This window comes from Otolemur garnettii, unplaced genomic scaffold, assembly GCF_000181295.1.
Source record: "Otolemur garnettii isolate 467f Iridium unplaced genomic scaffold, OtoGar3 scaffold00070, whole genome shotgun sequence".
Lineage (NCBI taxonomy): Eukaryota > Metazoa > Chordata > Mammalia > Primates > Galagidae > Otolemur > Otolemur garnettii.
Window position 1 is genome coordinate 5,644,461 of NW_003852465.1, and position 24,697 is coordinate 5,669,157.

General features: G+C 38.5%; 1 protein-coding gene across 4 annotated transcripts in view; it reads right to left on the reverse strand.

The window, feature by feature from the left end:
- Window positions 1-24,697, reverse strand: part of NELL2 (neural EGFL like 2) — a 346,450-nt gene that overhangs the window by 268,304 nt on the left and 53,449 nt on the right. For all 4 annotated transcript variants that reach the window (XM_012807497.1, XM_003793552.2, XM_003793551.2 and 1 more), the window contains one exon: window positions 10,229-10,379. In XM_012807497.1, coding sequence (XP_012662951.1) covers window positions 10,229-10,379 — 151 coding nt within the window. The remainder of the gene's footprint in view (window positions 1-10,228; window positions 10,380-24,697) is intronic.

Genomic DNA, 24,697 nt, shown 5'->3' on the forward strand with positions numbered 1-24,697 from the left:
AAAAAAAAAAAAAGAAATTAATTAAAATAATAAGCAAATAATAGGCTTAAAAACAGAGAAATATATCTATGCAAAAGAATAGCAAATCGAGAGATGAAACGAGCCTCAGATCACCACCCAATCTTTGACAAAGCAAACAAAAGCATACACTGGGGAAAGGAATTCTGATTTAATAAATGGTGCTGTGAGAACAGGTTAGCCACATGTAGGTGACTGAAGCTACACTGGCACCTCTCACCACTTACAAAAATTAACTCACAATGGATAAAAGATTTCAATCTAAACATGAAACCATAAAAACCCAAGAAGAGAGTATGGGCTTAACCTTAGTGGCCTAGGGAAAAAACTTGTGAAGATGCCCCACTGGCAATCACAGCAGCAACAAAAATAAATGAGACTTGATCAAGTTGAAAAGTTTCTGGATAGCTAAGAATACAATCAACAAAGCAAAGAGACAACCTTCAAAATGGGACCAGATATTTGCATGCTATGAATCCAACAAAGGGCTAATTAGCAGAATCCACAAAGAACTCAAGCAAATCAACAAGAAAAGAGCAAATAACCCCACTAAAAACTGGGCACTAGTCATGAACAGAAACTTTTCTCATGAGGAAAGAAGAATGCCAACAAACACATGAAAAAAAATGCTCATTGTTCCTAATTATCAGAGAATTGCAGAAGCCACCTTGAGATGTCATCTATCTCCAGTGATGGCCCACATCACAAGGTCCCAAAGCAACAGATGCTGGTCAGGGTGTGAAGAGAAGGAAACACTCACGCACTGCTGGTGGGACTGCAAACTAGTACATCCTCTATGGGAAACAGCATAGCAGTTCCTCAAAGAATTAAAGTAGACCTACCTTTGACCTGCAATCTCATTACCAGGTATCTACTCAAAAGAAAAAGAGACGTTTTACCACAAAGACATTTGTATTCAAATGTTTATAGAAAGATATGGAAACATTCAAGTGCACATCAATTTGTGAATGGATTAATAAACTGTAGTATATGTACACCATGGAATCCTGTTGGACCATAAAAAGATGGAGATTTTGCATCTTTCACTACAACCTGGATGGATTTGGAGAACATCCTCCTAAGCTATATATCATGGGATTTGAAAGACAACCATCCTGTGTACTTAGTACTGAATTGAAACTAGTAGGTTAACAAATACAGGCTCACATTAGAGAAAAACTCAGTTGGATAGCTTTGCAAATAAAGTAGTGGGGTGGGGACAGGGGGTTCATTGGGCTCCTATCTAACTACTACAATACAGGGGTATGTGGCACACTTCTTGGGTGAAGGACACAGCTACAACTCAGACTTCAACCTTAACAAATACAAACTATGTAACCTACTCATATGTACTTTCACATTAATCTGAAATTTAAAAAAATAAAGTAAAAACAAGCAAACACATGACTCACATTCAGAATACAAATATCCTCTTTAAGAAAAAATTAAGTTTTGGGGAAAGTTACAAAAGTTACATCTTCTAATGGTGTTGCATTTTATTACAAGGCATCATTTACAAGGAAAGCTAACAATAAAATGTTCCTGCCTAAAACATTCTATACGATAGGAATTTACACAGGTGACAGATTTACTCTTTCTACAAAAACAAATCATTCTGGACTATTGACTGAAAAAAAAAATCTCCATTTATAAACAACTTTTATATGAAATAAGGTATTAGTAAGTCATTGGGTCACGACAGGCTTACAACTTGGAAGAACTATAGGCCCCTAAAATTGACATGTCAATATTTTCAAAAATGGCAAAAAGAGATATAACTAAGTCACAAGTCCTTAGCAAAGCAAAAGAAAAATTAACAAACACCAATCTCAAACTCTCCATTCCCAAGTGAACAAAAAGTTTTTAGAAAAATTTTAAATCCTTAGAAATATTCACGACAAAATTTTGCAAAGAAGTTGCCAACATGTAGAGAACATTTTATAAATACTTTGCAAAACTGTGTAATGAAGGTAGATGTAGTTATAATTCCCAAAATTGACTTTGGGGGCAATTTTTGGGACACCCTGTATTTCTAATGCCAAAAAAGAACTTTTAAAAAAGTAGAAAGCTTCCCATTGAACACCAGATGGGCCAATTATTTCTAATGAACAATTTATCTTACTACCGTCAAAAAAAAATGACAAGGTAAAACAGAAATGGGTAGTATGAAAATATCAAGCAGGAGCACCAAGTTGGTTTCCTAAAACATGGGTGGTTTGCTCCTGAATAACAGCGACCTACGCAACAGCCACGGACCGGCACTCTGCCCACCTGGAGTGAAGAGAGCAGGGCAAAGAAGCTACAAGATGGCCACAGTGGGAGGGCTCCGGTGGCCAAAGGTATTTAGTGCCTGATAACTGGACATAGTCAAAACCAGATGATGGTCTGGAAATACCCCTGCTTGTCTGAATCCCACAGCTGTGACGGGAGTGGGTATGAGCAGGTTAGTCTACGGGCTACAGAAGCAGCAGCCACTTACTCTTTGGCCCTGCAAAAACACTGGACTACTGAAAGCAAGTCAAAGAAGGTCTCAATTCTTCAGCATGGAAGGGAGCTTTGTGCTGCATGAGATAACCTCTGTTCAATGTGTACTTCTGTCCATCACTTCACATATACAAATCTGGCACATATAAGAATGATGAGAAGTTTGCTTTGCTTCTTAAGTCTTAACTTCCCTTCAGGTTCTTTGATGAGCACCAGACCATGCCCGCGAGGTAATGATATATGCACACTTAGCCACATTAGAATATATAGTGCAATTTGCCTAATGATACGGAAGGTATTAAAACACTCATTAGAGATGTGATTTTTGTTAAAGATAAGTAATGATATAGAAATAGTTACAGAGAAAAAAAATCTAAGTTTTTTTTAATTACATAGAACTTGGAGTTTGAAAATGTAATTTATTACTCCTATTATCCTTAATGTTATTTATTAAGTAAAATGCAATCAAAACGTAAAGAGTGTAGCAGCTATTATGTCAAGTCTGTTAATTTTATCCATAATAAACAAAGTCATCTTTTAGTTCAGAACCATTAAGCCAAGTAAATATGGCCAGCAACTTTAATTTTTCCTTACTAACGTCAAGAAAGAGAAATGGCTTGATACATGACAAGCAGTCACAAGCATGAAGATACATTTTATCAACCTCATCCATAAATATATTCTTACTCACCCAGAATGGATAATTAATATTAAGAGAGCAGGAAAAAAATCTCATTTATTTCACCTCAAGTTTATTAATGCAGATGATGGCAAATTACAAGACAGTTCTGTATCTATTTGCAAAGCTATTGCCACAAATTATTTCCATGTAAGCTATTTTCAAAGCATTCAAATTAGAAGCATAAATAAATCTTGGATATCAGGAAATTTTCTAATAATTCCATGAAAATGAATTTATATATCTAAAGCCCAAGATTATTTTAAATAAAAAAAAATATATAAACTTAAGGACACCATCTAGGGAGCTGCAGCAAATCCACAGTATGGAATTTTATCTACAGAAGAATTGTATTTATCCTGAAGAAACTACAGATTTGAAAACACAGATGGGAACAGAGTCCTCTTAGAACTTGTGGGAAATTTCTCTTTTATGTTCCATGAAAAATACACCTTTGCTTTTCAATGAGCCTGTATTCATATTTCTCTTTTATGTTTCATGTAAAAATGGGTAAGTGAATGTATATCTTCAAAGTATTTCTCTATTCTCTATTTTTTTCCTTTTCAAACATAGTCAGAAAACTCTGAGGAGAGAACGTCTTCAATCAGCCTGAGCATCTTAATTCTATCCAGCAAGTGCCACATAGTAATGCTGATGATGGTCAGTATCTACAGAATGGCAGAAGGATCCACAATCTTTGTACCCTGCACTCACATGAAGTTTGTGGTTTGACTTTTAATATCGGCCCCCACCTACAGAACATCCTTTAACCAGCACCTCAGTCTGGGAGGCTGAATGAGCCCTTGCTCATGGCACACCAGGGAGCTCCTGATGAGGTGCCATCGGTACCCTAACTATGCCACTTTGTCTGAAGCTGGGTTTCAGTGACAAGGTCTAACTAAAGCCCTTTTGGGGATGCAGAGAAGCAGGGATATTTCCAGACCAATTCTGAGACACTGTGCTAATCTGTCTTTCTTACTTCTGTTGTGCTTTCACCCACTTCAGACACCCTAGCATCCAAACTTGCCATTAGTCTCAGACGTCCAAACCAACTACGCTGTGTGATTAGGTACCCAGCATGAAAACAGTGGCTGAGGTGTTGCTACACACGGAGGTCATTACAATGTCCTCATTCTCTAAGAACTTGACGTACAGCTGTTTATAGGCGCTGGCTGCCAGTTAGTAAATTCCCTAGGCTAGAGTTAATGACATTTCAAGATAGATTAGCAATTTGAGCATTCTCCAAACCCTATTGCCCCGGCCTGATGAAAACTTTGTGATGCCATTTACGGTCCCTGGTGCACCCATGATGACCTTTCTCTTCATCTTTCACTCATTTCATCATCCACCAAATATTTATTTAGCATCTAACTGTGTATGACAGCTTGACAGATGTAACGGAGTGCACAAGTCCAACGTACAGTTCTGGACAGCAGAAAAACTCAATTGTTGTCAACTATGTAAACATTTTACACAAGTTCCCATGATAAAACCTTTAGAAAGCTATACTTCAGAGTGTTAATGGTGGTAATCTCTAGGTGCCAGAAAAACAGGTCGTGGTATACTGGTAAATGTCTAACAATTGGCTCTCTATTCTCTACAGAAATAATTCTAAGACATTGGTCCATTTAAGAAAAATATGAAAAAAATAAAGGCCCATGGGAGAAAAAAAGTATATTTTTAACCTCCCTATTTTGTAGCATTTGCCAATTTCCATAACATAATTTACTCACATCATGGCCAATCTTCAAGCTACCAAAGTGAAGTCAACTAGTTGACAAGGTGTCAACTCTTGTAAGCCAGTAAGCTGACGCCAGCACACCACTGATTGGGGGAGCTACAGCGTCTTCTTTATACTTTTCATCTTTTTAAAACGCCTGACTGATAACAGTGGTTATGCCCCCTCCTGCCCCAGTGATAGAAAGTGAGGATCCCAGAGCAGAGATGGAAGTAGGTTTTTCTTCTCTAAATCCTGTTATGCCTTTTAAATTTTGAAACGTAGGCTATATTACCAATTCCCAAAAAAGTTACAACTTAAAATATAAAAAGTTGGCAGGGCATAGCAGTTCACACCTATCATCTTAGCACTGTGGGAGGCCAAGGCATGTGGATCCCTTGAGCTCAGGAGACAAGACCAGCATGAGCAAGAGAGAGACCATGTCGCTCATAAAAAGAGAAAAAACTTGCTGGGTGCCATGGCAGGTGTATGTAGTCCCTGTTACTTGGGAGGCTGAGGCAAGAGGATTGTTTAAGCCCAGGAGTGTGAGGTTGCTATGAGCTATGATGACAACATTGCACTCTACCAAGTGTGACGAAGTGAGATTCTGTCTCAAATAAATAAATAAAAATAAAATTTAAAACTTTAAATTTTAACAATATGTATTTGTGACCGGGTGTGGTGGCTCACACCTGCAATCCTAACACTCTGGGAGGCTGAGGCAGGTGGATACTTAAGCTCATGAGTTCAAAACCAGCCTGAACAAAAGCGAGACCCCATCTCTAAAAAATAGCTGGGTTGTAGTGGGTGCCTGTAGTCCCTCCCAGCTACTCAGGAGGCTGAAGCAAGAGAATTGCTTGAGCTCAGGAGTTTGAGGTTGCTGTGAGCTATGATGTCACAGCATTCTACCAAAGATGACAAAGTAAAATTCTGTCTCAAAAACAAACAAAAAAAATACAATATTTATTTGCTACAATTATAATCAAATTCAGTAGATGAGGTTTCCAATGACTCCATTTTTACTGTTATATCATTAACATATAGATGTATTCACAAAACAGTTAAACAGCAGTAAAGACATTATATGTTAGCATACCAAAAGGTGTGACACAAATTTTTAAAATGCATTAGAAGCTAACAAAGAAAAAAATTAACATAAACCGGAAAGACCAGTGAAAGCTTCATGAAGATGCGAGTGGAGTTCTGAAGTATGAGCAGGACTGGGACAAGCAGAGAAAAAGGAAAAGGGTGACACAGAGACACTCAGCAGACTGGCCACACGCCTGGCGCCTGTACCCTGCTGAAGGGTCCACTCCCAGTCCCATGTCCTATCCTTCCCCTGTGTAATTAGGCTTCAGAGCAGGCTGCATGGCCAGGTGCTCAGTGCAGTCAGCCCACGTGGAGATAAGACTGGAGTCAGGAGCTGGTACAAGGAAGAGAGAAGCAGTCTCCCACCATGGCCAATAACAATGTTAACGTTTACTTAGTGTTTATTCTGTTGCAGACACTCTGAGGTCTAACTCAGACAGCCCGAGTCCGCAGAGAGAGAGGGAGAGAGCTCTTGCTCTTGTGCTTTCTATCAGGCAGGCAGGAACGTGTGTGCAGAGGAAGAACCACTACCCCACCCCACCCTACCTATCCCCAAAAAAGCTAAAGAATGCGCATCCTTCAGCAGGCTTGGAAAAGCGCTCTTACTATATGACTAGAATAACCTAATGGAGGGCTAGGCCTGCACCTGATCCCTGCCAGTTAGAATTAACTGAGCTACAGGGGGAAAAGCAGTTTCTAAGGAATGTGGCCTGAAGGGCGAGGTCATTACACGGGTTGCATACAGGAGGTGCTAATGGCATATGGAGCAAGAAAACTTGGTTGTATAGGACTGCCCTGCACATCACCAAGCCCGTGCCTCCAAAGTGCAGTACAGTTGAAGACCTTCACACCTAGATGTATGTCACCAGCATCACTGCAGACTTGGCTTTCTGAAGTGCATTGTGGCCTGATGTCGCCAGCCAACACAAAGCCCACGGAACCGGTTCTCTAAGGACACTCACTCTCTTTGGCCATAAAAAGCCACAGGAGAATGAGAACTGAGCCACGTCTCTAGGCTCAGCACCAAGAACAGTTGCATTCTCTTGATTACGTAACCAGATTTCTATTTTTTTCTCTGTCCTTACTTGCATATTTCATTTTATTTTATCTTATTGTCCCATAGGTATCTGTACAAATAACCTTCAATTTTTTGTGAAAGAAAGCAGAAAAGTAATAAACTAAACGTTAAGGAAAATTCATAGAATAAAACTAAAGAGATGGGCGAGAAAAGGCAAGATAACTATAGAATGATACTTTCAGCAACAATAACAGGAAAACAAAAACAATACAAGCCAAGACACAAGGTCTGTCTGTCAGGGTGAGAGGAGGTGAGGGGGCATCACAGGGCACTGATAAAAATACCAGAATCAATAAACAGAAGAGGTGGGCTTGGGTGCTGGTTCTGGCATTCACTAGCAAAGCAACGCTGTAAAAAAAAAAAAAGAGGGGGGAGAATTGAACCTCCTCTTGCAGTCCCCCATATACAAGGAGACATGGGAGAGCCCGAAGCCTCAGCAGGAGGGCTCTGGAATCACACCTGCTCCTGGGAACCTTTAACAAACAACTGATCTCCAAAGCTTTGCTTTCTCATCTGTAACATGGAAATGACAGTACTGACTTTGTATTACTGTGGGACATTAGTGGATTTTTTTTTATTAGCAAGTATTTTTAAGTGCTTTATGCAGATTTACAGATGAGGATCTTGAGGTACAGAAGAGTGAAATATTTCACACAAGGTCACAAAGCCAATAAGTGGCACAGCTATGACTGGAATGTTGACTTCCATCTCCAAGTCTGCACTCTCTTTGCCAGGACTGAACACTGGGGACAAATGACTTAATAACCCGGAATGCACGGAGCACAGTGTCCAGCACATGGTAAGTCTAGTAACCATCAGCTCACTCAGCAGATGAAAAGCATCATGGAAAAATACACTGCATCTCAAGTAGGGTCTTGTTTAGATAAATGTTGTCAAATTTATAGATGATACAAACAGAATGAATTTTATAAAAAGAAATTACAGAATGACTAATTTTAAATTTAAAAAGTATAGCTAGAAAGCATAAGAATTAAAAGATTTCTGTATAAATATGTCCATCATGGTGTTATTTATTAAACTCAAAATGGGACATGAGTTAAATATCCACAAGTAAGAGTTTGATCAAACAAAATATGGCATATCCGTGCACACAGACCAGAGGACTGGATTAGAACATGACAGAGCTTCAGTACTAGTCTTTTGGTAATGTGATTTGATGCATTTTCTTATTGCTTTACAACTTTCAGTTTTTAGATTTTTGATAATGAAAATATATGGCTATAACAGTTGAAAAAAACGAATATTATTTTAAATGAAATAAGTCGATAGAAAGCTATACCTATTACCTCAGTAAACCTACTTCCTATGAAGTGTAAGAAACTGGAGCAAGCCACTGTATTTCAGGCGTCCGTGTCTCTACAGTGTTTAAGGTGCTAAGATAATATCACATGATTTTAATGAGAATTAGATGGAAAGTTTGCAGATTACAAGATTACAGATGCTGATCAGTGTGTACAGTTAGTATATTTAGTCTTGGGACCAATGTAAACGGGACCATCATCATTCATGTAAATGTGGGCAGCAGATCTAATGAAGTGCTAACCCATCAGCCTGAAAAGCAGCAGATGGAGTACTCAGCACTGGTTAGTCCAGAGTCAAGGACTCTGGGACAGCGAGGGAGGATGTGGCCATGGCCATCACATATGTACATACAGAATGTCATCTGGAAGAGACTGGGTGAGTTCCTTGTCTCTACAAGAGGGCAGTGGGAGAAAGTTACAGGAATAAAAAATCTAGTTTATAAAATAAAGGGGAAATTTTCCTACCAAGTAGGAATCAGGTGGCTCTGTGAAGAAACCATCTTTTGTTATTAAGATCAAATGACATGGTGACACTCACACTGCTACAACAAGGAGCTCACCTGATCTCAGTCACCTGAGAAGGGGCCTGTCCCTGGGACCAGACACGTGCTATGAGAAAACCCCCAGAACCTCTGAAGAAAGGATAGCTCCTTTTCTGTCTCTCCTAGAAGGTCTCAAGCCGGTTACTAGATGAGTATTAGGATGGCAGCCTCCCCTCAAACACAGGTAAGAACCTGGAAAGGACAGAACCCAAGCCGGGGTCCTGGGAAGTTACCGCTTGGAGATATAGATGATCTCACAAGCCCTGAGCGCAAGCCAGATGGAGTGTCCCTAGGGAGAGTTACGTTTTATTCTCCACATCCATACGCTGTTTGCCCTTTAGTGTGTAGTAAAGATCTGCGAAGTCCCAGACTGCCTCATCTCTGATAAGAGGAACCAAATAAAGAGAGGTTTATGCTCATGCTGAACAGGATCAAAGCTTTTATGTATGTGAAGCTCTTTATTTACATGAGCACTTTAATCTTCACAACAACCTATGAAGTAGGTACCATGAGTCCCATTTGTAGATGAAGAAACTGAGACCCAGAGAGGTTATGTGACTCGCCCAAAGACCACGGACAGTAAGCAGCAGAACAGGGGCTCACGAAGAACACAAAGAAACTTTCCTGGTCAGAACTGTGGTTATTCTTTCAGGAAGGGACCACTTGAAGCTCTTTGATACTATGGGTCGTGAATGACTTTCTTCTTCCCCTTCCCTCCTCCTCCTCCTCGCTCCCCCCAATTCTCCTATCATGCTTCTATATCAGTGGTTCTCAACCTTCCTAATGCCATGGCCCTTTAATACAATTCCTGTGGGTCACGACCCACAGGTTGAGAACCGCTGTTCTCTATACAAGAGAAGTTAACGATAGTAGACAGCATTTTTATTCAACACATTGCAAAGAATACAGCTGTAACTACTGTAAATAATGGGGTAAAAAATTATCTGCTAGTGATAAAAATTATAAAGCTATTAAACTGTAAACCCAGGAAATTTCACAAAGAATTAGAATGTAGCATTTTTATGGATAACTATTAACAAATGAGAGCGATAGCGCTTGAGAAATTTAGTACTAATTTACAAATTTGTTTTCAGAATGGTGACTTCTATGAGCTCTTAGCAACCTAAAAAGAAACAGCTCCTTCTGTTCACTGGTGTCTGATTTTGTGGAATGTAGCAAAATCATTCTATTCTAAACCAGTCTCGTACATGTCCTACCTGGCTTTTGTTTATTTCTCTCTAATATGTTCTTTTAAGCATATAAAATGAAGAAACAGGAGATGCCAGCAGCCACACTTACCTGCGATCCAAGTGGTGAATTGAGAGAATAACTCCTGAATTTAAGTGGGTCTGTTTCAGGGTCACCAAAATAGTAAATTCATGTTTATTTCTCAGCTTCTGAAAAAACTGTTCAGCTGTCGCTGCAGATGCTTTGATGCTTCTGGGAGTATCTACAAGAGAAATAAACATACACTAAGAATAGACTGGAATTTGGGGCTCTACAGTCCCCTTTACGTGCAACATCACTGAAAAACTAATAAATACCAAGTTTCATACTCTCTGGTATGAACTCCTTCACATTGAACTCCTTCAATGTGACTTATGCTATATTTAACATAGGACCATGAAATCACGTGAATTATCCAACTTGTGTTTCAGAATATTTTTTTCAAAAATGTCCCCTTTGAGGCAAAAGAATTAAAGAACCGTATTTGAAGAAGTAGGCTCCCAAGTCTTGTCCTTACACATTTCCTGTGCTCTAGATACCACAGGCATCCTGGTGTCAACAGTGAACAAAGATAAGCCCTTCCTAGAATAGCGGCTACACGACCACATTAGACCACTTAGTTTCCTGACACCTCACGAGAGGAAACTGGATTTAAATCTACGTGCCACACTCCATGCTGGTGTCTTTAACCAGAAGGCTTGCTAGAGATTTTTTTAAAAGATCTTTGAAATTAGTCACTCTCCGCCTTCTGTGCAGTGGATAAAGCACTAAGATCAAATTATCTCACCACATTTGTTGGAAAAAAATACATAGAACTTAGTTCCCATCTCCTCCCCAGGCTCAGAGAAAGTTTAGTCAAGGGAAGTTTGCCTGCGGGAGGAGAAACTTTTACTCTGCACATTCATATGGTTTTGTACTCCAACCTCAGGCCCTAAAGGATATGGGGGAAACAGAGAGGAATAGAGATGGATTTAGTGGACACGAAAACCCTATCATTCAAGCCAGCTGCTAACTGGGCATAAGGGTCTCCTATCCACAGTACGCATAGAGGTGGATGGGAAGGAGAAATGCAGTTTGTGTAGTGACCAAATCATTCTCCTATTTTCTATGCTTCAGCTTGGGTAAGATGTTCTCAATGGGAGAATTAAAATTTGGAGAGAACAATTCTTCCTTGTGAAGCACCGTCCCTTGTGTGACAAAATATTTAGCCCAAGGAATGCCAGTGGCGCCCAGCCCTCAGTCATTGCAATAATCCAAGCATGGCCACCCATTTCCAAACACTCCCTGGAAAGTGGTGCAGCAGAAACCTGAATGAGAACCACAACCTTGGTGAAACCAATTAGAAAGTTAACCCCAAATTTCCCATCTTTCTAGGCCCAAATTTAGGAAATAAAAATCCAGAGGATGGGTCTCCTGCACCAGCCCTCATAGCTTTATCGGGACTCACTGCTCTTGGAGGTCTGGGCGGCTCTGCTGAAGCTCCTGCCCTAGTGTGACCTGCAGCTAGTGGAAGATCTATGATGACAGGACACCCCGGAATCCAGGAACTGGGACTGTTAACATGCAGGGACGGGATCACAGAATTTTCTCTAAATTTGTGAGCGTGTCCCAATTGGTGGAATCTGGGGATGTGATGCTGGAGACATACAGAAACCTGGGCTCCCTGGGTCTCCTCGCCTCTAAGCCAGACCTGATCACCTGTGGAGCAGAGGAAAGGGCCTGGAACGTGAAAGGACAGGAGAGAGTAGCAGAACGCATAGCCAGTGACCAGCATTCCCTCCTGGTAAGAGGCTACCAGCACGGAGTGGTTCTGACTATTCTACAGAGAATGCACAGTGAGAGATTTTTTGTTTTCTGCTTCACCTTTTTGACATCAGAGGGCTGAAAATGTCACCCTTGGATCATGATAATGCTGCCATTTTCTGAACATCGGACCTATGAATTAGCTCAAAGATCATGTCTCTCATGTTATAAATATTCATGGCTCCTCTTACAGCCTACTAAATATGTACGTTTGGCAAAAAAATACAGAGGGCGTTAAAATTGTGATGTTAAATATATACCGATAATGTTTGTTATCTTGCATTTTGCATCTTATATCTCTTGTAATTGCAGAAGTCAAATGTGACTTGATTATTATAATTTCAATACAGTTTTTTCCTTTTTTAAAGTGTACACATTTTCGGCACCCTCTGTATAATCACCTGGTCTGTGTCCGTCACGGGGAATACAAAGCCATGGAAAAGCCCTTGAGACACCCACGTGGTGGTAGAAAAGACAATCCAATCCAATGGAAGATGTGTTGTTGCAGAGGTAGGTACGAAGTGTGAACGGAGCAGAGGGAAAAGCAGCCAATGGCATCTGCGGGGAAGGCTCATAAACAGATGCCATTTGATCAGGAGTTCACCAGGTAGAGAAAGAAGAGAAGAATATTCCAGTCATAGGAGCAGCTTGCGAAAAAGCAGAGGGGCAGGAAAGGGCATAACGCAGCTGAAATGTGTGACTCTCAGCCACAGCAGGATAAGTAGGATAGGAATCTTGGATTGGAAAGGCTGGAACCTTGGAGGCCAACATAACGGACACCTGCTGTTTCTAGTATGTTATTAATTTACTTTCTTGGTTTAAAAAAACAAACAAACTCATATTTACCAATCCCCATTTTTACCCCATGACTTTCTCTCTGTTAGACTCCATCATGTGACACAGATCTGACCAATCAGAGCATCACCCATCCCTGCCTTGGTATCTGGTTCAGGAATGGAGACCCATCCAGAACAAGGAACTCAGGCTCAACACAGGTGTTCAACTTTTAGAAAAAAGAAATTTTCTTGTTGCCAAAAAGAAACTTCCATATATTCCCACTCAACATTCACAACGCAAAAGCATAACAATAATTGGCAGCTTTTGCCAAGGTCAACACAACAGTGCCTCCCATGGCTTTATCAAGGATCAGACGGGCTGTGGAAGGGATTCTGTGTAATTCCTCTTAGCTCCAAAAACTGTCTGCTTCCTTCAAGAAGCACACAAAATGTAATTCCATGAGAATGATTTCATCTACTGTTAACTTTTAATTCACTAAAAATTAAATAGAACTAAATCATTCACAAACTTCATTACTTTATTTTAATTTGATAGATAAAAGCAAATTAAAATTAAATTATAAATATTTATTATGCTTCTCCTCTTTTCCAGCAGGTAAAGCTTAAGCAGCATCCTTTGTCTTGCTGAGCAGGATGATAGATGGGGATGCAAATGAGAAAAATAGAGAAAGAACTACATTGAATACACAAAGGATCAGACCCACAGAGGCATCCAAGGATATGGCCCAGAGAGCTTGAACTCTTACAGCAAGAGAAAGGAAATTTAGAAATCTGTAGTAGCTGCCTTATGAGGTGGAACCTTGGGGGGAAAGATGCTCAAAGAGGATTTTTAGGCAGTTTTGTTGTCTGGTATGCATAGAAAAACCTCCATTAAATCCCTGTATTATTATTTGATTGTTTTTGGAGTCCAGCTTATGGAAAGAGTTAAGAGTATGTATTATTTTTATTTGTTTTTTAATGTTGTTTTACCTTTAGATGAAAAGGCACGTAAAGATTGGTCTTAAAGTGAAAGGCAGAAGAACTTAATGATACATTTGGGTTTCATTAAAATGTAGGTCACCAGGATTGAAAACACGGTGAAGGTAACTGCAGGTGAAGGTAACCATTAAAAAAAGTAATCAATATGCATTTAGAAAACTTTGCTCATGGCTGTGTGGAAGGTTATTTGAAGAAAGAGAAAAAAATGGAAACAGAGAACACTTGAAAAGTTCAGCAACTTGGGTAATCATTTACTTTTATGTTGTATTTTACATATATTAAAGACCATATTTTAACATCCTACTTTCCCAAAAGGATTTGATTCTTTCTGTGTGGACTACAGATGGTCACACAGAGCTACCAGTCACTGCACTGCTTTCCAGGCATATCCATGAGAGCCAAGAGAACACCAAGGGGTGATGTGCTCGGAAATGCTGAAAGAAGTCCTTCAGGAGACCAGACAAGCAGGGCCAGTGTCCGCCTCACCGGGGGTGCTGGGGTGCTGTGAGGCCTCCATCCAGCTTATACTTGAGGGTTACTCATGTGCACAGTGTCACAATCCCCAACAGTCCAATTTCTCCTTCCAGTCCATAACTTCCTGTTTTGCTCCCTCAGTGGTGGGAGGGTGACTTGAAAGAAGAAGGGATCCTGCAGCATGAACATGGCCACCAAAAGCCCCATCAGGTTTCTTTTTTCCCATCCTGATTAACCAAGTTCATTGCACAAGTATTTAAAAACCAGGCCTTGAGTGAGTTTCCCACCTGGGATGGAATGAGGAACAGTGTGGAAGTCCCCAGGAGGGAGGAAGCCTGGCCTTGGGATGGCCTCCTCAACTGGCTCTCCCAGCCCAGGGGCCCAGAACGTGCATGTGACAGAGTACATGCCTACAAGAAGTGTAAGTCACAATCGTACCATGATTTTCAGTTCCCTGTCAACAAAACCCCATCTGCCACTGAGCTTGACCTTATTCTAATATTTAAACTTATTGTCCCCTTACAAACATATTTTGAGAATTTATCATATCTGATGGAAGGACTTGATTAGGGCCTGAACTCTGTAAATAACACTGAAATAAACAGGAGGGGTAGGATTCAGGGGCTGTTTAGAAAGAAGAATCTAAAGAAGTTGGTCATTGATGAGCCACATGCCAAAAGCAAAAGAAAGGGGAAAATATGAATCCCATTAAATCCGAAGTTCCCATCTAGAGATCCTAAATGGAAGGAAATGCAGTAGGAGCATCATGGCGCCATTTGGGATGTCAGTCTTGGAAATAGTGATTTAAGAGCTATGGGATAGGCACATGGAAGTAAGATGCTGGCATTTCAGATTTGATTTCATGAGAAAGGTCCAAGTTGACAACTAGATTTAGAAATCATCACAATGGGGTATCTAAAATCATAGGAATACTGAGTAAGTCATGGGAATCATAGGCATGAGAGGAGGATGAAAGGATGGACCTCAGAAACACTGAACCTAAACCACAGCAGGAGCAAGTAGTTACTACCCAGAAGCTTAACTGGTGCAAACACACACACACATACTGTGTTTCCCTGAAAATAAGACCTACACAAAAAATAAGCCCTAGCAGGATTTCTATGCATTTGTTAAATATAAGCCCTACCCTGATAATAAGACCTAGTGATGTGTGTGACTATGAAGATACGCTGCATAGCCACATTTCGGTGCTGAGTGGTAAGGAAGACTGGAATACCTTTTATCTGCCACAGCTCCTTTCTCTGAGCCATTCACACCTGCCCAGGTGCTCGGGTGATAACCGCAGTTGTAGGCATCCTATTGTGCACGTGGAAACGGCTAGGGGAAAGGAGTTCATGCATCACTAGCGCCAGCCCCACCAACAAGGTTGGCTCCTCCTGTCAGGTTCCAGCCATCCTATGCACACTAAGGCTTCAAGTGGAGATGGAGACATAGAGACTAGAGGTCTCCACAGTGAAAGTCTGCTTATGAAATGAGGAGCAGGAAACTCAGCTTTTTTACCATATTGTGTGTCCCCAGGGGGAAGAAGGAAAGCCGTGGCTGCTATTTTACCCAGCACCAGTCCAGCAACAGTCTGTGAGCCTCTCTCACCCCACAGAAACACCAGTAAAGCTGCGGCTACCAGCTGCAGCACTGACCAACAACAGTCTGGGGGCCTCTCTCACCATCACCCCCTAAACACCAGGGATAGGGGAAAAGCTTCAGCAAGCAGTCTCCTACTGAGCCCAGAGAGATCATCCCAGCTCCACTGTGCAGACTGGACCCAGTGCTTGCTGGATCCTAAATACAGTAAATAATTCAGCCCTTACACATCAGCTTTGCTGGCCTATCTCTGATTTTCCTGAGTATCTGTACCCACAGACAAGATGAGTGCAAAAAGAAAGAGCTATTCTGTTGAGTACAAGAAAGGAACTGTCGAGGACTCCCAGGGCATGAATCTTATGACTTTCTGCAGAGAGAAGAAGTTAGATATCCGAATGGTCCAAAAATGGCGGGCAGAACACGATAACCTCAGTCTACATGTGGACAGAGGCAATGCTAAGAAGCCAAGTGTGGTTCAGGTCGGCAACCTTTATTTCCTGAGCTAGAAAACATAATCTGTGAATGGATTGCTGACAGGAGAGCAAAGGCTTTGGTTGTGTGCAGGGCTGAGATTCAGGCATTTGCCCTTGCAATGGCACCACAGTTCGAAATAGCCCCAGAATTCAAAGCATCACAACACTGGCTGGATGGCTTCCTTCAGCAATATGAACTGTCTCTAAGAAAATCAACAACACTGTCTCAGTTGGAAGATGCAGAAGTTATTAAGCGAGCACTTGCATTCAAGTCCTTTGTTGATGGCATCAACTTTTCTAAATACCAACCTTGCAACATGATTGCTGTGGGTGAACTTGTAGTGTTTATGGGCCAAGGAGCCCAAACAACAATTGAACAGAGGGGTGCCTCCTCAATCTACGTTCCCTCCACTGGTCACGAAAGTTCACGTTACCTGTATTTTGGCCATTTGTCTGGATGGAAAGAAAGCTACACCTCTGAGCATCACAAAGGGCAAGAAAGATAAGATTGAACGTGTTTTGGGCATTTCTGTTCTTGAAACACAAAAAGCCTGATGCACACAAGCAGTTATAAGGAAGTGGCTTGATTTAATGCTGCCACTTGTTTTGCGAGGTGGCCAAAGAGGTCTGCTAGCCTGGGATTCAGCCAGCACTCACCCTGCTGAAGACATGAAGAACTTCCTTACAGAGAGAAAAATAGATCAAACGATTCCCGCAGGAATGACTGCCTGTCTGCAGACTCTTGATATTGCAATAAACATGCCATTCAAAGACCATTTGCATATGGAAAATAATGACTACATTGAAAATAGAATGACAAGAAATCAGGGTGGACACTTTGTGAAGCCTAGCCTGTAAGAAGTCGTGACTTGGGTGAAGAATTCATGGGAAAAAATCACTGACAGTGTTGTCACCAATGCACTCTGAGCAGGTTACATGGATAAGAGCTGCTCATTTAATGAGAGCTCTATTGCTTGACATGAAAGACTGGGGCCAATGGTTCTAAAGGAAATGGAGTCGCAAGAAATTCAGGATGGAATTCCGGGTCTGGAGAGTTATGACAATGTTCCAGAAGAAGATGACTTAACTGTATTTGAATAAATGTAGATTGTTGTATTATACTTAATAAAAATAAGACATCCCCTGAAAATAAGCCCTACTGTGTCTTCTTGAGAAAAAAATAAATATAAGACAGTATCTTATTTTCAGGGAAACACAGCATAATGCTGCACATAAGATACTGTACAATTTTGTGCTTCACAGTTGTATAATAACATTTTTTTTCTTCTTTGAACCCACATTCTGTTTTGTTTTCACAAAACCCTGGAAACTTGACAGCAGCAACAATTACTACTTCTTTATTTAAAATAAGAAAATAATAAACATAGAACAATTCCATGTTTACCCGAAGACACCAGCAAGTTAGAGGTCTAATGAGGATGACACTTTCTGAGCCACTGTTCTTTCCACCACATTGCACTGTCTCCCGAACATGGCACCCTCTATCCATGCTTAGTCTCCAGTCACAAACAACTGCTCATAAGGGCACTACCAGAAAAAAGGAATTATGTAAGATGACATTTTTAGTTCCTTAAGTAACTAGCTTCGTAGTGATTTTAAGAAAGGTCATTTTCTCCATTTGCATTTCTGTTTTCCAATTTGTAAAATCAGCATTCTTGCCTTCTATTTTCACCTCAAGGATTACATAATGTTCAGAGAGACTTCTGAGTTCCCAAAATTATTACTATAAAACCCAGTCCTGATACTGATCAGAAAATCAAGAAAACCATCCAATGCAAATTAATGTTATTTTATTTTTGGTAATTATTAACATTTCAGAATTGAAAATTTAATTCCAATATGTATTAAGCAGTCTCTCCATAAGGCCTCCTATAGGAATCATCAAAATTAGAAAAATAAAATGTAGTAGTTAAAAGAATAAACTTTGAACCAAGAAAAACGAGCTTCCAATTCCATCGTGTATGTTCTTAGCATGTACTAACACCATGAGTTAGCTCATAGGATTATAATAGTCATTATTATAACTCTCACCCACACAATGAGACATAGAACCCACTAAAACCATCAACCACCTCAGCACCTTGTGATTTTTCTGGGCTTACCTGCATTCTAAGTATCCCAAATTTAGCCATACAATATCATTCTCCAGGTTTAAAAATTGACATTAACATTTTTTAACAAATAAATTATTCTTACCATCCTGTCCACCACTCTGTTTCTAAAGACCTATGAATGATTATTTTTGATGGACAAAAATCAATGGAAATTCATTTCATAGCAGGGCAAAGATTTGAATTGCCTCTTCAGAGAAAAAAAAGGCTATGAAAAGGAGTCTTAGAATGCTACTGCAAATGCTACAGAAAAGTTTATCAACATGCCCATGCTGCACTGGGGCTTCTTAATTTGAGAACTACTTGAGTTTCAACCTCAAATTTATTTCAATGTTTCCCATTTTTATTGTGCACAGAGTCTACAAATACCACTAAGAGAAGAACTAATGGCAGTTTAAAGCAATTATTAATAAATAATGAAGCAGCTCAAGAGCAATTACATCAAAATATCCCTTTTTAGTCATGGGACCACTAGGTTGGAGTGATGAGTTCATATATAGATGTAGTAACAATTGCTGGGGATTTTAACAACATGGCATGTATTCCTCATATACATATTAACACATAGTTGACACTGAAAGGAGAAAGAGAGAAAAATGACTACCTCTTCCTAAAATAGACCACACTCAGTGCAATTATATATATAGTAACAAATATGAGTGTTTATTGAAAAAGAAAGTCCAAGTGGAGTTTCTTTTTTCCTTTTATTTTCATGGCCAAATTCCTCTTGTTATTCAGGTACAATTGGAAATTTAAATTTGTTTATATTTAAGTTATACAATATGATGTTCTAACATACAAATACACTGTGAAATGATTACTACAACCAAGTAAAATGATAGCTAACTAACATACCCATTACTTCACATAGGAGCCACTTTTTAAAGGTTAGTGAGAACATTTAAGATCTGTTCTCTTAGCAAATTTCAAGTATACAATATGGTAGTAAAAGGGACCACTTTGTACATTAGATCTCCAGAACTTATCTATCTTACATAAATAAACTTTGTACTCTGACAATCGCTCCCCATTTCTCCCATCTCACAAGCCCCAGCAACTGCCATTCTACTCTGCTTCTGTGAATTCAACTTTGTGTGGAGTCCACATGTAAGTGAGGTCGTATAGCATTTATCCGTACCTGCCTTATTTCACTCAGCATTATGGTCTGCAGATTTATTCATGTTTTCACACACCATAGGATTCCCTTCTAGTTTAAGGCTGAATAGTGTTCCATTGTGTGCATATATGACAACGGATTATCCATTCCATGGGTGGACATTCAAGCCGTTTCCAAGACTTGGCTACTGTGAATAATGCTGTGATGAACATGGGGATACACATAGTGCTTCGAGATATTTATTTCATTTCCTTTGAACATATGCCTAGAAGTGAGACTGCAAAGTCATATGATGGTTCTATTTTTTTGTTTCATAAGGAATTTCCATGCTGTTTTCTATAATGGCTGTACCAGTTACATTCACAACAACGGCACACAAGGGCTTCCGTGTCGCCACATCTTCACCAACATGTGTTCTCATTTGGCTCCTTGATCATAGTCATTGTAACAGGTGTGAGGTAATGTGACTATCTCATTATGGCTTTAATTCACATTTCCCTGATGATTAGTGAGTGATGTTGAACATTTTTTCATGTATATTTTGCCTATTTGCATGAATTCTTTTGGTAAATTCTACTCAGGTTCTTGCCCATTTGTTTTCTTCAGCTTATTTGTGTTCTTCCTACTGGGTGGCATGAGTTTCTTATTTACTATTTTGGATATTAACTCCTTAGCAGAGGTCTGGGTTACAATATGTTTTTTCATTATGTGGGTGGTCTCTTCGTTCTATTGATTTTTTTTCCCATTCTGGACAGTAACTTTTTAGTTTGGTACAATTTCATTTGTCTACATTTGCATTTGTGGTGATCCTTTTGAGGTTATATCCAATAAAAATTTTTGCTTAACTGATGTCAAGGAGTTGTCCCCCACATACTACTACCCTTCCTAGCTTCTGGTAACCATCATTCTCCTCTCTGTCTCCATGAGTTCCCTATGTTAGAATTAGTAGTAGAATTAAGAAAAAGAAATTTCTTCTAATGGTTTTACAGCTTCCAGTCTTCCAGTTAAGTCTTTAATCCATTTTGAATGGATTTTATTAAAAACATAGCGTGTAAGACATAGTGTGTTTGATTTCACTCCTCTGCATGTGGATACCCAGTTGTCCCAGTACCATTTATTGAAGAGACTATATTTCCCCTTGTATATTCTTGACATCTTAGTAGAAAATCAACTGACTGCAAATGCATCATGGATTTATTTCTGGGCTCTCTATTCTGTTTCCTTGGTCTATGTGTCAGTTTTCATTCCAATACACACCGTTTTGATTATTACAGCTTTGTAGTATAATAGATTGAATTCAAGTTGCATGATGCCTCCAGCTTTGTTCTTTTTACTCAAGATTATTTTGGCTTTTCAGGGGCTTTTATGGTCTTACGTAAATTTGGGATTTTTTTTCTATCTGTAAAAAATGTCATTGGAATTTTAATACTGGTTCCATTGAATTTGTGGGATGATGTGGGTAGTAATGTACATTTTAACAACATTATTTCTTCTAATCTATGAATATGTATCTTTCCATTATTTGTGTCTTTTTCAATATCTTTCATCAGTGTTTTTTTTCTTTGTTTTCAATATACAGATCTTTCACTTTTTTGGTTAAATTCATACCATAAATCATATTGTTTTCTCAATTTATTTTTTGAGACAGTTTACTGTTAACATTTATAACCCTTTAAATATTTTTAGTGGTCAGCAGTAGAATTAAGGAGAAGAAATTTCTTTTGCAATTAAGAAGTATCATTACAATTGCCATCATGAATCAAGTGAGTTTTTGCCCACTGCAGTGTGTAGAAACCTGAATTGATTCTTTCCCCTATATAACCAGACTAATAAAAATACCAAATGTAAACTCAATTTAAAAAACTATCTAATCTCAGACATAGACTGGTTGACTTACAATGTTCTAAAACTCACAAAATTACCAATTTTTTTCTGTACTTAACTATGAAATGTTATTGTATTCTAAATTTAGGTTAGAAATGTACTAAGTTAAAACTATTAGTATAGTTGTTGTCTGTTGCTCTCATTGTCCCTTCAGTATTCCCATGCTTTTATAATGCAAACTTTCAAGACGAAATAGTAGTTATTTTAAAGGCCATTAAAATTTGATTAAAACTACATGCATAGTTTGCAAAGTCTTTAAACATGAACAATCTCATTTAAGCCCCTTAACAACTTTGAATGAGTAGGATTGCTAGCTTCATAATAATAGAGATTGCAGATGAGAAAAGAGAAGCACAGAGAAACCAAGATGGTTATGGTCATCACCGTAAGTAACTCACAATCTGAGTTCATTTCTATGAACTTACTATATTAGAAAATATCAAGCACAGTTGTGGCAGTAGGTAGGAAGGAACCTTCCAAACTCAAGGGGCCGAGCCAGTATTCTAACAAGGCCAACGTGCTTCTGACACAACAGTGTCCTGCCAACACCATGGTAGGATACACACACTCCACAAGCAGATAAACCTTCATTTTAAATTAATTTTTGTAGAAATACATTCTGTAGATAAATAAATAAATTTCTCTTGATCTTTGGACTGATTAGGTTTTTCAAATACACAAACTTATTTACATTGTATACTCTCTCATCTATATACCCTAAACTACCAAGAGCAAACTGTACAACATTTTAAAAGAAAAAGCTGTTTTAAAAAGGCAATTGTAAAATAATTCTGCTTAACAAGTTATTGGGCAAAATATACCAGCAATATACAATTTTTCATGGAATAAATCCACATTTAATTGTGTCACATCCTCACGCTTGAGACCTCTATCCCTCCAGGGGAAGAGAGTGAAAAACCCTCTGAAGGCTAGTTGGAAATTTCCCTTCTACATTCTTATTCCCATTAAAACCCCAAACAACTTCAAAAATATCTTTCAAATCTACAACTAATTATAATTTAATTCAATTACCAGTAAATATATTTCTTCATGTATTATTAATAAAAATGTATGTTGGCTTAATGTTGTGAATATTCAACCAGATAAAAATCATACATACATTAATATAACCAGAAATCAAAAGTATTGATCAATCAATCAAAGAAAGAAAAACAAACAGCAGGTTCTATTCCTGGATCCAGCAACTAAATAAATGATTGACATTAGGCAAAATCATTTCACTTGCATGCTGGGATTTTCATTAATAAAAAAGAATAAGATGTAGTCAGGATGTTGGGAAAAGGCCCTACAGACAATAAAAAGTCCCTATATTATGAAACTTAAAATTAAAATATTAAAATTTTATATATAACAGATATAATACAAGTTATTACAATAATTCTATTTTCTTTGTTTTCATTCCATGCTAACAAGCAAACTTCTAATAATAATCTGGCTTCTGTGGTCCATTTTCCTTCAGAGAGAGGAATAGTGATCAACCACTATGAATATTCTAGTTTTGTTCGCTGTTGTAATTTTCATTGCAGATTAAAATTAAAATTGGCACATGAGTTTATAATCAGATTAGTGCTTTTGGCTAGTGTGAAGCAGTCCCTCAGAACCTCATCAATGAAGTTAACCAGCTGCTTTGATACCAGCAAAATTGAGAGGGTAAACCAACCAAAATAGTCTTCCTCTTTATCATTCCATCTTCCAACTATAATACTGCTTAAAAATGACATCAGAAACATTAAGCAAATAAAAGGTATGATGATGATGATGATGACGACAACAAAGATTATGGTGATGATGATGATTATGGTGAGGATGATGTCATCCATAACTTTAATAGGCAGGCTACATTCCCCCTGGTGATCCCACCTCAGTACCTGTCAATGGGCATCAACATTATTTCAACACATGTAATAAATTTAAGAATCAGTAATCTGCTAGACTTTCATTTAAACTAATCCAAAATGTTATATCAAATTGAACCCAAACAGAATGCCTACAATTTTTCAGTTAATATCATGAACCAATGTCTTAAAATACATAAGGAGCATTAACAGACTATCATAACTTACAGAACATCCCTCTGCCTTGACTAAAGCCATCAAAACCCTGTATAAATGAATTATTTAAATTTCTTTAAAGCAACACAACAACAACAAAACCCCAAAACCTTGAGTTTTTATTGTTCCTAACCTCAAGAGTACATGAAAGGCTCAACTATACTTTTCTATACCAATAACAGGTATGGGTATTTGAGGTATTATTTAATGTCACAAATCACTCATTTTAGTCTTAAAGTTTATAAACACATGAATTAAGTAATTTTTCTCATTGTTAAATCATCCTTTCACAGAATCTAGCTATGTTTTAAATATGCACATATTTACTATTTGTAAAGTGCTCATATATTAAGAGAGTAACCATAAGTGTAAAAGAGAAATATATATAAACAAAATTTTTTTCAAGTGAAAACCGAATCAAAAGCCATTTTTTTATTTCCCTTGAGATATGAGCAAATATTTATATAGTACCTAAGAGGAAATTTTTAAAATGTTCTTTCAGCATATACACTAGAATGTTTATCACAGCTCAACTCACAATTGCCAAAATGTGGAATCAATCCAAGTGCCCATCAAGCCATGAATGTTTTAATAAACTATAGTATACATATACTGCAGAATACTATTGACAGCTATAAAAAATATGGAGACTTTACATCTTCTGTATATACCTGAACAAAGTTGGAGAACATTCTACTTAGTGAAGTATCACAAGAATGGAAAAGCAAGTATCCAATGTACTCAATATTAATGTGAAACCAGTAGATGAACAAATACACACCCGCAAGAGAAAAACACAATTAAACTCAAGTGGGAGGGAGGGGGAGAAGGGGAGTGGAATATGGGAGGAGGGAAGGGAACTGGGGTGCTCTCACCTAATAGTACAATGTAAAAGTCTATGCACACCTCCTGGGTGAGGAGCTCAGCTACAACTTGGACTCTACCCAACAAATACAAATAATATCACCTCATCATCTATACCCTCATATTAATCTAAAAATTTTTTTTAAAAAGTCCTTTCAAAAAGCTACTTATCTTTCTATACACACATTTGCTACTGGTTTGACTTGGCTTTTGTGTTAAAAAAGAAAGAAAACATAACAAGATCAAGGTGACACTTCTATCATAATATGTATATTCAACATTTTACTGACACCTATTAATTGACAGGAATAAAAAATAATCACCTATAAAATAATTTTACATCCA